The sequence below is a fragment of the Lingula anatina genome, chromosome 8, assembly GCF_051362555.1.
Source record: "Lingula anatina isolate TDL-2025a chromosome 8, LinAna3.0, whole genome shotgun sequence".
Classification (NCBI taxonomy): domain Eukaryota; kingdom Metazoa; phylum Brachiopoda; class Lingulata; order Lingulida; family Lingulidae; genus Lingula; species Lingula anatina.
The window spans coordinates 9,243,693-9,257,354 of NC_141774.1; the positions used below are offsets into that span (position 1 = coordinate 9,243,693).

The following is a 13,662-nucleotide window of genomic DNA, read 5'->3' on the forward strand; positions in this document are numbered from 1 at the left end:
TTCAGCAGCAGTTTGCTGCCCATGTCAGTAGGTAAGGAATCATACAGATGCCTGCACGCACACATACATGCACAGTTCAGCAGTAATTTGCTGCCCATGTCAGTAGGTAAGGAATCATACAGATGCTTGCACACACGCATACATGAACTTGTTTACATATTTGCACACATGCTGGTCTGTACACATAAACATATGTGCTGTACATACATAACGCAGTGGCACAAATTCTCCCTAGCTTGAAGAAATTTTGACTAGAAAAAAGTAGAACTTTCCTTTTGCTATTGTGTAATTATGTAAGTCATCCATGGTATTCCATATCAAAAATTGTAAGTACACTTTTAGTTTAAAAAGCTATTTATAGAGTTATATTCTACCTTTGCCCATTTGTGAAATGACTAAAAACTCCTTGAAAGTCTAACCCCAGATGCACATAAACCACTCATAGATTCACATCTGTCAGGGATTGATTCTCACAACTTTTTCTTGTTTCTCTACTAGGTGGCAGCTTGTCTTGGCCAAGAGAAGGCTCCCTAGGCAACTGTAGCCGTACGTTCTACTGTAGAATGCTGATCAAACCTCCAGGTATGTAAATGAAGATGTAGGTTCTACTGTAGAATGCTGATCAAACCTCCAGGTATGTAAATGAAGATGTAGGTTCTACTGTAGAATGCTGATCAAACCTCCAATTAGGCGGTGATGGGTCGAGTGCAATAGTAAGTAGTATACAAGGAAGCGAAGCTAAAGGGCGGAGCCAAGTGGGTCCAGCCATGGGGCGGAGCTAAGGGGGGGCATGTCAAGGGGTGGAGCTGAGGGGGCAGGTCAAGGGTTGGAGCTAAGGGAGCAGGTCAAGGGGTGGAGCTGAGGGGACAGGTCAAGGGGTGGAGCTGAGGGGACAGGTCAAGGGGTGGAGCTGAGGGGGCAGGTCAAGGGGTGGAGCTGAGGGGGCAGGTCAAGGGGTGGAGCTGAGGGGACAGGTCAAGGGGTGGAGCTGAGGGGGCAGGTCAAGGGTGGAGCTGAGGGGGCAGGTCAAGGGGTGGAGCTGAGGGGGCAGGTCAAGGGGTGGAGCTGAGGGGACAGGTCAAGGGGTGGAGCTAAGCGATGATGCCAAGGGACAGGATCATGGGAAGAAGATAACTTTTCAGCAATATGCCCACAAACTCTTATATTATATTATATTGTATCATATGTATTGTATTGTATCATGCCAGGGGCAGATCTAGAGTTTTTGACAGTCTTGGAAAATTATCTTTGTTGATCCATTCTCCATTTTTGATCGTCTTCCCACAGAAAAAAATACGTGCCCTTCAGTATAAACTTAAAGATTCTGACCATCTTCCAGAAGACAGCTTCTATCCCCCCTTGTCATATTATAATATTATATCAGAAAATAAATAGAAATTAAATACATGATTTCAGGAGAGGAGGATGATGATGTAGAAGTCAAGCAGACCCAAATCTCCCAGTATGAGACTATGCAGATCAGCACCATACCTCAGAATTACTCTTCTGATAGAACACAGCTCCCCCTAGACTCAGGTAACACACCCGTCACACCTGACAGAACACAGCTCCCCCTAGACTCAGGTAACACACCCGTCACACCTGATAGAACACAGCTCCCCCTAGACTCAGGTAACATACCTGTCACACCTGATAGAACACAGCTCCCCCTAGACTCAGGTAACACACCTGTCACACCTGATAGAACACAGCTCCCCCTAGACTCTGGTAACACACCTGTCACACCTGACAGAACACAGCTCCCCCTGGACTCAGGTAACACACCTGTCACACCTGACAGAACACATCTCCCCCTGGACTCAGGTAACACACCTGTCGCACCTGACAGAACACATCTCCCCCTGGACTCAGGTAACACACCTGTCACACCTGACAGAACACATCTCCCCCTAGACTTGGGTAACATACCTGACAGAACACAGCCTCCCCCTGCTGAGTGCAGTTAGCTTAATGATGTTAACACCTTATCTCTCTGTATAGACAGATAATTGTGAATGAGCCATTACCTCGTTACAGGAAATATTTGACGCAACAACCTACTTGCACCACATAAACTCTATTGTAAATCACAAAGGTCATATGATTATTAGTTAACTGCCTTCCTATATATGATTCTTTCATCAGTCCAAAAAGAAGTTTGAACTCTCTTTCAGATATTCAGTCGTGCCTGGTTTGCATTGCGCGTCGTCTAAGCCTCAGTGAGACTCCAACCACGACAGCGAGCACAATGCTGGGCATTGAACAGTTTACGACAAAACAGGCACCCACTGGCAAAATACTCATGTGTAACATGAGGTATGGGCATTATGTGTGTGTGTGTGTGTGTGTGTGTGTGTGTGTGTGTGTGTGTGTGTGTGTGTGTGTGTGTGTGTGTGTGTGTGTGTGAGAGAGAGAGAGAGAGAGAGAGAGAGAGAGAGAGCCTGGGTGTTTGTGTGTGTGTATGTTTGTGTAAAGAAAGAAATAGAATTGATGGGAAGAATGAATGTTGTTATGCAGACAATAGAAGGAGGAAAGTGCAGAAAGAGAGGGGATGTGTATGTGTGTGTGTTTGGAGGGAGAGAGAGATGGGTGTGTGTGTGAGAGAGAGAGATTCTCACTTATGTTAATCAAAACTCATTTTCTTTTCTAGTGAAATCAAGAGTGCTCATTATAAGTATACAGAATTTGTGGGCCAGAACATCCAAGACTTCTGCCATGTTAACGATGTTCAGCAATTAAGCAGACATTTGCAGGAAGGTGAGACCCCAAAATAAATAAGTGAATAAAAAGATAATAATAATAATAAACATTTCATAGTATTTTTACTTGTTCAAAATTCTTTAAAAGGTGAATTTTTTGTGACCAGAATTGTTATAAGTTTATGTTTTTTGATAGTTTGTTAAATTGAATATTGTTCTTTTAATTAGCTTTTATATCATTTAGAAGCAAACACCTCATTGTTGCATGAAATGATAACTACAGTTATTTCAACTAAGTCAAAAATAAACTGCCATGTCACAGGAATTTTAAGGACATGGGTATCAATGATATTTAAAATAAAGAAAAAAGAAAGTGATGATAATTATTTAATGAGAAAATATATGAAATTGTAATGATAAAAGGAAATAAAGGATGTAAAGAATAGATTAATAGATAAATAGTTATATTGATATGACTTGCCCCTAAAACAAACATGCATATTACACATTATTGTTACCAATATTGGAAAATCCACCTGCATAAGCTTCTTTCAAGTGACTTATAGTGAAGTAAATTCTGTTTATGCTCTATTAGGAACTTGTTACATTAAAAGTATTATATATGTATTCTGTATTGTGTTCTAGTTTTAAAAAATGGATCGGATACCAGTGGAGTCTACAGGTTTAAGATTCAGGAGACTCGCTATGTTTTTGTACGCTCCACCAGTAAATTGGTCAAGGAGGGGGAAGAACAGTTTGTATTGTCCACACATTCTATCATACGGTAAGTATATGTACTGTCAGCACATTCTTTGATATGATACATAATGAATAAAGCAGTATATTTTTTTTCAATCCACAGATATACAACATTTGCAATATTGTTGTGTGAGGAAAAATACACTCCTTAATTCTTTGTGCATTTTCTGAGAATATAGATTTACAACGTAAGTACGTTCTACGTCACGTAAGACTGCTCTTTCCACGGCAACAGTTTTCTCAGGACACATGGTGATTTGAACACTTGAAGGAGTGATAATTGACAATTCCAAAGTTGTGTGTCTCATATCACTTTAAACTTCCTAGAATTCCTTTTACTCGAGGTGGACCACTTTTGAGTTCAAGTTGTGATGTAAAAAGTAACTCATCAGCTACCTGTCAGGTGGTAAAGTAGTGATAATAAAAATGCCAGGGCTATGGTTCATAAATCAGACATAAGTTGAAAATATTTTGTTTTTTTCAAGATGCAGCATTTTATTCAATTCTTAGTCCTTACTAAATATTAAAAGTCTAATTAATATTGGTTGTAATAAGTGCTTTAAAGAATACTCAATTGCAGTGTTATATCTAGAAAATGTTTTAATGAATCTGTTCATTTGTTTTGTTATATCTAGGGAATGTGACACTGAAAATGAGATGAAGGGATCGGCATCCACAAGTCTTATGAAGTCGATAATTCAGTCCAATGCGGGGACACCGCAAATGAATTTACTGGCGTTAGGGAGCTTAAGAAGCAATTTAAATGTAAAAACACTCATTGGCAGTGGTCGTCATAGAAACAACCAATCACGAGGATTAAATTTGCACCTGCCTAGCCCTGGACAGTGTGTGAATGACTTGTTATCGGTGATGGAGCCTGGAATGTGGGACATAGGGGGCAGCACTGGGGAACTGAGTAATGCTGTGGGAAGTAACAGTCAGTTTGGCGCAGAAATGTTTCAAGGGATTGGAGGAGGAGGTAGTGGAGGCACTGGTGGCTTGAACACCACAGACACATTTCAGGGAGGTAGGAATAACAACATTCCTGCCGCCAATATATCCTGGGGCAGCATGGGCAGCCCGCCCCCTGCCTCCCCCCAGGGCGGCGTCACCCCCCAGCCTGGAGGACTGGTCAATTCGATGCCCAATTTTGGCAGGCCCATGATGAGGCAGAGACAGACGAGTGGTTCACGTAGAAACAGCCAATCAGGGCATGACCCCACAGGTCAAGGGTCACGGCAAAGAAGTCCGGGATATGCCGGTGCCGGCTCAACGTTTGGGCTGTCGATGAACTTTAACAGTGCATCTGGGCAGAATAATGGGCCGGGTGCGGGGGCGTACACATCACAAAGGAGCCCGGGTGTTACATCCCCAGCCATGCGAAGCCTACGGAGTCCGTCCCTGGCGGCCAATCCGGTCGGTGGTCCCAATGTTACCATGGACCCCAGTGGAAAGTTTACAACCATACAAAGACAGAACTCGGTCGGAAGTGATATCATGTCACCCACGCAGCGACAGTTATCCGTGGGAAGCGACATCATTTCTCCCACTCAAAGCTTGCCAAGTAAGTATGGGGTTTAATTAATACCCAAGCTTTTATGTGAAGTGTTACATTTTATGTTCACACGTGGAAACTTTTGAAAGCTTCTTTGGCATATGAAGTGAGAGCATTTTGGAAACTGATATCTCTTCATTTTGGAAATTGATATCTCTATGTCTCTTCACAAGGTTTTAAGGAATATTTTTATGCCTGTGTGTTAATTTATATGTATGTATTTTCATGCGTGTGTGTGTGTGTGTTCATTTGAGAGAGAGAGAGAGAGAGAGATTTTGTATATTTGTCAAATTCAGAAGTAACCAATTATTAGACAGTGCAACTTCATAGGAAGTCGGATGTAATTGGAATCACTAGTAAGGCAGAAAAATGAGCAGCTTTGTTTGATGAAATAATAATAAATAAAAATAAGTTATTTGCACTTCATCATTAAAAGTGCTCAAATGTTACCTTTCTTATCGGTGTTGAAAAGCTATCTGTTGAATCTGTATCTGTTGAATAAGGTTTTACCCTATGAAAGTAGTGGATTAAAGTTTAAGACAAAAGGTCTGTTTTTCTGCCACAAATGGTTATTTTAATAGAGACTGATAGACAGGAAAAAAGTGGCACAAAATTTGTATTTCTGCTATGAAAGTCCTCTTTTGCAGTTAACATATAACACTGCAGTGAATTTGATTTCATTTGGAACATAGTCAAAATTCACTTTTGCTCAACATCATTTAACGTGATATTGGACAACTTGCACAATTTGAGTTTTACTTTTGAAGCTTTAAACAATTTGGATTAACTGTATTGATTTTTTTAAAATCATGCATGTTGTATATCACTGGACATTTTGAACACTCCTTTTGACTTCGCATTAGGATTTATTACTTTATATCATGTAGATCTCATTTATTATGACCTTCGCCTTTGACCTTTGCCTTGACCTTGACCTATATTGATTTGTAGGCAGTGTGTCTAGTGATGATGGGCAGAGCTTTCTGCTAGGCATGCCTACACAACCTACCACCCCTCTGACACCCAGTGTTAATTCTTGGATGTCTGACTTACACATTCAGCAAGGTAGGCTGTACCATTCCGTGTCGGGGGGGGGGGGGGCGGGGGGTGGAGGGAGGTTTTTTTTTATGATATATCCTACCTGAATGTTGTCCAAGAGGCAAAGAAAATGTGGTAATTCCTCATTAATTTTGAACTCCTTAAATAGTCACTGTTGTGAGGTTTATAATCTTTATTTATCAATCCCCCCCCCCCCTCCTAAAAAATAAATGAAATAAATAATTAATTAATTAAAAGAAAATGAAAAAAGATTGAAAAATTTTGAGCTAGAATTTTTTACAAGACTTTTGTTGAGATATCTGGCTTTTGTGGGTTTCTAAAAAAATTAGAAATACCAATTTTGTTCAGATAAAGTGAGTAATTACCATGCATGGAAAGGGGAGAGGGGGATGGGTGAGAAATTATTATGACTGATATAAGGAATAGATTACAACTCCCCTCCAGGGGTGGGAGGTTGTGTTGTTGTTTAGCCGCATTTACATAAAAGATAGGTTTACCATTCTGTGTCCAGTGCTTGAAATGATGACACAACAAGTCTCTTATATTTGGAAAAATATGAGTCTGCAGAGATTGGGTAAATCACTGTGTAGTTCATTCTGTAATGCGGAAAGCTTTTTTTTTTTTTTTATTTTAAATTTTAATTTTTCTCCTATCTTCCAATCTTTGTACTCAAAGGTTTTTTTTTTTTTTTTGCTCTACTCTGTCTTATGCTTTTTGGACATGTAACCATTCTGTTTGTCAACTTTATTTTTTATGTGTGAAAAGAAACAGAAAAATTCCAGGCATCATGTTTTTAAATTAGAATGACATGTTCTCTGTTTTCCTACGCAGTGTCCTTGCTGTTGACAACTGTTCAAACTAGACGTGGTCAGTTAAAATTGACCAGGTGACCACTTGGTGTTAAGTGGGATTATTGCTGTTATTCCCTTATTTAAAGGAATTTTTATTTTCATCCAATCACATCCCATTGTTATCTCCATGGCAACTGGTTAGCAAGGATGTCCACATTAACTGTTCCTTGCTTGATTAAGTTCCAGGACTTCCTTTGTATTTATATAATACATATACATCAACTTGCTCTTGTAAAAAAGAAGGCTTATCATTCCGTTAACTTTGGTGGCATTTCATTGTCAAGCTCGTATGAAACCCTCCACTTAAGGAAGGCAGGTAACATCCGTGAGTGCAATTATTTGAGTGATTTTCTGATTTTGTGGGAAAATTAGGTGGAATGAACTTGCATAACTCATCCTTGCAGTTTTGACTTTCACGTGTTGTTATACAACGCTGTTGCTGTTTGAACCATACTTCATGCCAAATCACAATTTTAAGAATTATGAAATTAATATTTTTTTTGTATATTGCAGGTAGTACAACAAATTGGCCACGTAGTGGGCCACCCACTCCCACCACCCCCCAGCCCCCAACCCCAACCAGGCGGAACCCGAAAAGTCCGATGGAGTCCAGCGAGACTGTAGACATTCGTGCTAGCATGAAAAACTGGTCTCCACAGATCAAAGAGCAGATTTATAAACTTTGCCAGCAGAAGCAACCGACCGGGGAACAAAAGCAGCGTCTGACGCAGCTTTTGCGCGAGATGAGTCGGGAAGGGGCACCACATAGCAACACCATCACCACCACCAGTGCTGCCACCGCTGGGCGAAATTCAGAAAACGGGGGACGCCTGCGGTCGCCAGAACACCAGTCCCCCACCCCGGGGCCTGGCACGAGTCCCCCTGAAGAGCCCCAAAGTTCTTCCATGAGTGTGGACGATAACCTTGACAGTGATGCCAGTGGTCAAGGGACGAAAGTCAAGGACAAACTGACCGATAATACCATCCTGAAACAGTTGTTAAGTCAAGATGACGACAGTTCTAGTGCGACGGACGGTGGTGCTGACAGTAATGGTGAGGTTGCCGTGAAGGGAGATAATTTGGAACGGAACGAGGCAGAAGCAAAGAAACCAGGAAAAAATGTACTCTTAAAGGTGGGTTGTGTTGTATAATGTTGGTGGGGGTATAATGTTGAGTGTTTAAGGGTTAATACATCTTTTAAAATGCACACGGGAAAGGACGCTGTGAGGTATTAATTGTGGAGAAAAGACTTGAGCAACAAATCACTCTCGCTGTGTTTTGGATATAGATATTGTTATTTTGACAAGTTGGGCTATAATGAAGACATAACTGGCAAAATTATCAAAAATTGGTAAATAATTTTCATCATGTCTGCCTTGATTTTGTAGAAACTTCTAAATGAAGATGAAAAGAAGCTGGAAGGGAAGAAAAATAACATGTTGTTAACAAAGCTGCTGAGCGAGGAGGAGGGGACAGTCGCAGCAGCAGTAAGTATTTCAGCTAAGCAGATGATTTGAAAAAAAAAAACCTTAAAAACTTATCTTTTTAAACATTTTTTGATTGAACATTTATTACTTTACAGAATATTATAATTGTGCATTTTCCTCTTTACATTTTATACCATTATTTCAAATAATCCTTTCAACTTTTGTATTTTATTTGTAAAACCGGCAGAAGGTGTTTTTCTGGATTTTAGACTCTAAATAAATGAATTATTTTGAAGGATATAGCCAAAATTAAGCTGGATGGTGACATCATGTACAGTCTGTGGATATGATTCTTTTCAGTTTTCCAGAGTTAACTGAATTCCCACCCCACCCCCCCACCCCACCCCCCCACCCCACCCCGAGTTCTGCCTTGATTTACACCCCAGGGCTTTCCCTATTGGGTTACATCCAAATTTTTAGCTGAATTCTGACACAGTGTACACCAGAATCCGTTCAGCTTCTTCCAGATGTTTTACTCAATTTTGCCTAACTTTTGCTCAGATTTACACCTGGGTGGTTTTCCTATGCGGAAGTAAAATTCAGGAGAGAAGGAAGTAATAATTAATAAGAACTTGCTGCAAATTGCACATATTACGGAAGTCGACCTGGATTCCTCCATTTTGACTCTCTCTTCTTGCTGATTTGCAAATGAAGGAGATTGAAAAAGGAAATCAAAATTTGATCTAGCTTCTATGCCATTGTGATAAAAAGGTATATCCCCCCTCCCCTTTTGAAATCGCAGGCTGAAGATTTGTACACTGAAACCTACAACTCAGATGAGATGAGTGAACAGCTTTTTATGTTGTATGAACCTTAGTTCAACCTATCTATTCCTCAAGGTTGAGCAGATTCTCTGAATGATTTTCCATTTTTCACAGGAAAGTACGAGTCAGGAAAATAATGAGCTGACAGGAGCGCCATCTTCAGGTCTCCTTCAGCGCGAACTGGCATGCGATACCACCCCTTCGTCAAGTCAACAAAACAACGACGACTCGTTCAGCAGCCTGTTTAGCAACTCTAATAGCAGCACAGAGACTTTTTCACGGGGAGGAATTTTGGATACTTTCTTGTCAAATTTGTGGGACAGGTTAGCTCTCACTTGAAGTTGACTATTTAAGGGTTGACGTAAAATTTACTTTTGTAGCTCAGAACAGGTGTTTCTTTAATTCCTTATTTTAATGATTGTGTAATTCTTTAAACTGGTGTGGATTTTAATCTAAATTAGATCTGGGATGAGTGAAATTTACAAAAATGATCAGTTTTTTTCAAGAGTTCTAAGTTTTAAAAGATACGTTTGCTTCACACTAGAATGCTCTAATCTGATAAACATTTGGCCACTTTTTAAACTGCCAAAGTGAGCCTGGCTCAGAACTAGCTACAGAACCTAAATTTTATGTTGAGTAGAGATGTTTTAGTCAACTAATTTTTTACTTTCTCCAGGCAAACTGCAGAAACAGATGTGGACAATGTTCGTCAGCCAAGCGCCCTGAAGCGAAAACTTTCCACACAAGATGTCGACAGCACCGAATGCATTGACACTGAGCCTTCATCCTCAGGAGGTCCTAAAGGTGGCGCCAGTGGAGGAGGAGGAGGAGGACAGAAGAATCAGCTGCTTGCCCAGCTTCTTACCAAACGTAGCAAGGAGTCCAACGTGAGCACAACTACGATGTCCAGCGCGATGGTCAATGCCACGGAAACACCGCAAAGTAAACTGCCTAAGAACCTTCAAGCTAAGATTTTGAGTCACCCACAACAACATCATCAACAACAACAACAGAGCCTACAGCAGCAACAGGGTACGTTAGGGTTCAAATCGCCAGACAGCACCGCTGATGCCACCCAGGAATCCCGGACTGTGAACCCTCGGGACAACCCTCAAACCAACCCAGACACCCCATTCCCAGGCAACACAAATGTGAAAGATCAGGGCACAGCCGAGGGCGGGGGGAGCAGCAGTGGCACCAACATCCCTGCCTCTCGCCCCAGCAACCTGGCGTCCTCCACCAATCAGGAGAATCTGGCTCAGTTGTTGATGGCGGGTGGCGTGCAGGCCATGCAGCAGCCCGCGTCATCGGATTCAGCCCCCACCCCGGCCCCTGTCTCTCTCATGTCCATGCCTCAAAACAGCAGCTTGGCCTCCAACGACCCCCTCCTAGCACAGATCTTACAGACTGCCACAGATTTACAAAACGATATCTCAGGCTCAAATAATTCATTCCGGTCCAGTAACCAAGATGGCGCAGGCGGAGGAGGGACACTGACATTTGACCAGCCTATGACGGACGATCAGACTTTGTTGTCACAGTTGGAGCAGGCGCTCTATTCCACGGACATGCCTTTTCCAGAAATCGAACATTTATTGGGAGGTCATAGCTTAGGCCAGCGGGGAACTTTTGATGAGCAAAGTGCTATAGATGCTATAGAGAAACAGTTGTTGAGCGACATGCCCCCAGAATTGGGCGGTGGGCATGGGGCGCAGCATCAGAGCGGCAGTAACACATCCACAACGCTGTCCTTCTCTTCCCCGGCCATTAGAGGTCAGGATCAAGGTCAAGGTCAGATGAATATGGGTCAAGGTAAATTAAGTTCTTCTGGCCAACAACAACAACAGCAACAACAACAGCAACAGCAGCAACCAGGATTGTTACAACAGCAGTTGACACAGAGGATGCCGTTACCACAGCAACAGCAACAACAACAACAACAACAACAGCCAGCTACCTCACAACAGAATATGAATTTCGGTCAGGGAAGGGGGAGGTTCCAAGAAAGTAGTAAGTACAACCCTCATTTTTGAAGGCACACACGACAGTTATTCCGAGGATCGAATGTGGCGGACCCAACATGAAAGCAGAGACAACTTATCCCCTGATGGTCTCTTCCTTTCCACACGTGCCATCCTCCAGGGCTCTAGCAATTAAACCTCGGAGCTGTGCTTTAATCGGTCTTGCTTTCATGAAGGGTCTGCAGTAGATTCCAGGATCATGTGTTGTGAATGCCCTGTAAGGCTCTATTCCCATAGATTTTAGATCGATCTATCCCCGCGAGGAGTCTCACTAGATTACTTTCAGATAATCCGACTTAAATGTCCGTCCCGCCTACTACAAGCTGTAAGGGGATAATTAACTTTCGTGTCCGCCCGGCTGACAGCTATTTAGCGTGAACCCCCAGGGAGTTAGGTCGATCTAAAGTAGGTCGATCTAATCTGTGGAAATGGGGTGTAAGTCATTATATTGTGATGCTATTAGGTTGGGTTTTAGTAAATTTGGGTTTTTAGTCAATATGGTCCCTTTAAATGATACATTAGGATTTCAGGTAAGTGCCACAGTTTGTATCGTTTAATACCTAGCATCATAAACTATGTAGTAGTAGATGTTCTTCATGTTTACATGAATATATTCATTATTGTTTCAGTGTTATATTACTGACTTAAGTGACATGGAGTTTTGATTAGTGCCAAAAGTAGATAAAGCCCAGGCATTAGCTGATACCTTAAGTAGGGATGAGGTTTCTCTGACTATATTTCTGACTTTTTTGGGAGCCAAAGTTTCATGTATCATCTTTGAGACTGATGCAGATCTGCAAGAATTTGTGGGTTCAGTTACCTTCGGGAAGGTAAGAGGAGGTAGGATGGACCCCAGGCTGTTTTTTTCACTAAATGGCAGTCTCATCACTGCCAAAGCCAGTTTCAACTGAGCACTTTTGATAATGCTAGGTGTATTATGCAGTGGTCAGTTAAGTACAATTTTTTTGTCATTGCTTAAAGTCATAATAACTCTTCGTTTTGGCCAAAAATACGATTTTCCTGGAAAAAACGGCAATTTTCCCGTACTTACCAATGGTCAACGACCCCATTCCTGCATTCAAAGTTAATCCAGGGTTTTTTTCCTAAATGTACGGTTTTTTGTTAAAATCTCTTAAGAGATTTTAACTGACGGAGCCCTCTCGTATCGAGCGATAGTTTCTGGTGACCTACTTAAAACTGCGGGAAAAGCAGACAACAACAACACTATATAACAATATTATAAGATTCATAAGATATATTCGTCTTTTTGCTCAAAATGCATTTATATCTACAATGTGTGCAATTCTGGGCTTTTCGTTATCCGACGCACTGTACAAAAACTCGCAACTTACGTCTGAGGGTTTCCCGCCATGTTATTTTGGTCTCGAATGAACGGGAGAATCCCCATGACACCTAAATGTCATTGGCAACGGATGCACTTGTCGACCGCGAAGAAAGGCACGAAAGCCCAAGTGACAAGCACAGATTTTAGTTTTACTACAATAACAGTCGTTTTAGTAGGAAAATGCAACAGAATATATTTCCAGGCGTTGTTTACAATGTATTTCTTGTGAAATTTTGAATCTCAAAGGAAGAGTTATTATTGCTTAAATAATTTCCAGGGTGAAAAAAAATTATTATTGGAAGCATTAAATATACTGGCACAACAGAGTGACTTTTCTGAGACAGATTGCCAATTCTATCACAAAAAAGTATCCCATTCTTACTTATGGTAAAGTCAAGAGTCTTTGTATAAAGAAAATGACAACACAAAAATAAAAATGACAGACAGCTTCAAAGAAAATGGATAAAAACTGTTTGGAGAAGACTTAGGTTACAGCAATATATACAGCATAGGTAATATTAAGGACTCTAAGATTTCAGATTTGTTATTTTTAGATGTAGGATTTGAGCCTGCTGTTATCATTCATGCATTCTGTAACCTTGGAGAAGCTTAAAAGGCTCTATGATAATGAATTAGTCTGGCTAGATGGCAGAAAGACTGCAGGAAGACCACGCAGCAGCTTTGTCAAGAGTTTAGCTTTATGCATAGGTGTGTCCATGGTAACGATCATGTAAAGAAAGGGAATTGTGGAGGTCCATGACAGTCCACCTCCTGCAAGGACAAGATATTTAAAAAAAGAGAGAGAGAGAAAAAGAGAGAGAGAGATGAGGAAAGATGAGAGAGAGAGAGAGAGACGTGAATTATTCTGTCTCCTTTATGCTCCTCGGCACCTTTTCTACAGTCTGATATAAGCTGAAATTGAATGATATAGTTAAACAAGATATAGACACTAAATGTACATAGAAAAAATCAGAGCTGCACAACAAGCATTATCCCTGTTAATGAACTGACTCATTTAAAGGGAAAATTGTTTATTTTGGCCAAAAAAAAAAAAAAAAATCGGATTCACCTTGGGTAAACAATGATTGTCCCATGCTAACTCGTGGTTAATGTATTTTTTCT

At 41.1% G+C, this 13,662-nt stretch overlaps 1 protein-coding gene across 7 annotated transcripts in view; it reads left to right on the forward strand.

Annotated features, from left to right (window-relative positions):
- Positions 1-13,662, forward strand: part of LOC106163668 (uncharacterized) — a 76,020-nt gene that overhangs the window by 46,866 nt on the left and 15,492 nt on the right. For 3 of the 7 annotated variants that reach the window (XM_086994342.1, XM_086994340.1, XM_086994341.1), the window contains exons 7-17: positions 499-582; positions 1,417-1,536; positions 2,175-2,316; positions 2,651-2,757; positions 3,345-3,483; positions 4,094-5,022; positions 5,965-6,078; positions 7,437-8,056; positions 8,312-8,410; positions 9,289-9,497; positions 9,851-11,184. In XM_086994342.1, the coding sequence (XP_086850468.1) occupies positions 499-582; positions 1,417-1,536; positions 2,175-2,316; positions 2,651-2,757; positions 3,345-3,483; positions 4,094-5,022; positions 5,965-6,078; positions 7,437-8,056; positions 8,312-8,410; positions 9,289-9,497; positions 9,851-11,184 (3,897 nt within the window). Of the gene's footprint in view, positions 1-2; positions 32-92; positions 107-498; positions 635-1,416; positions 1,537-2,174; positions 2,317-2,650; positions 2,758-3,344; positions 3,484-4,093; positions 5,023-5,964; positions 6,079-7,436; positions 8,057-8,311; positions 8,411-9,288; positions 9,498-9,850; positions 11,185-13,662 lie in introns of those variants that run through there. The other 4 variants (XM_086994344.1, XM_086994345.1, XM_086994346.1 and 1 more) reach the window with 4 other exon arrangements.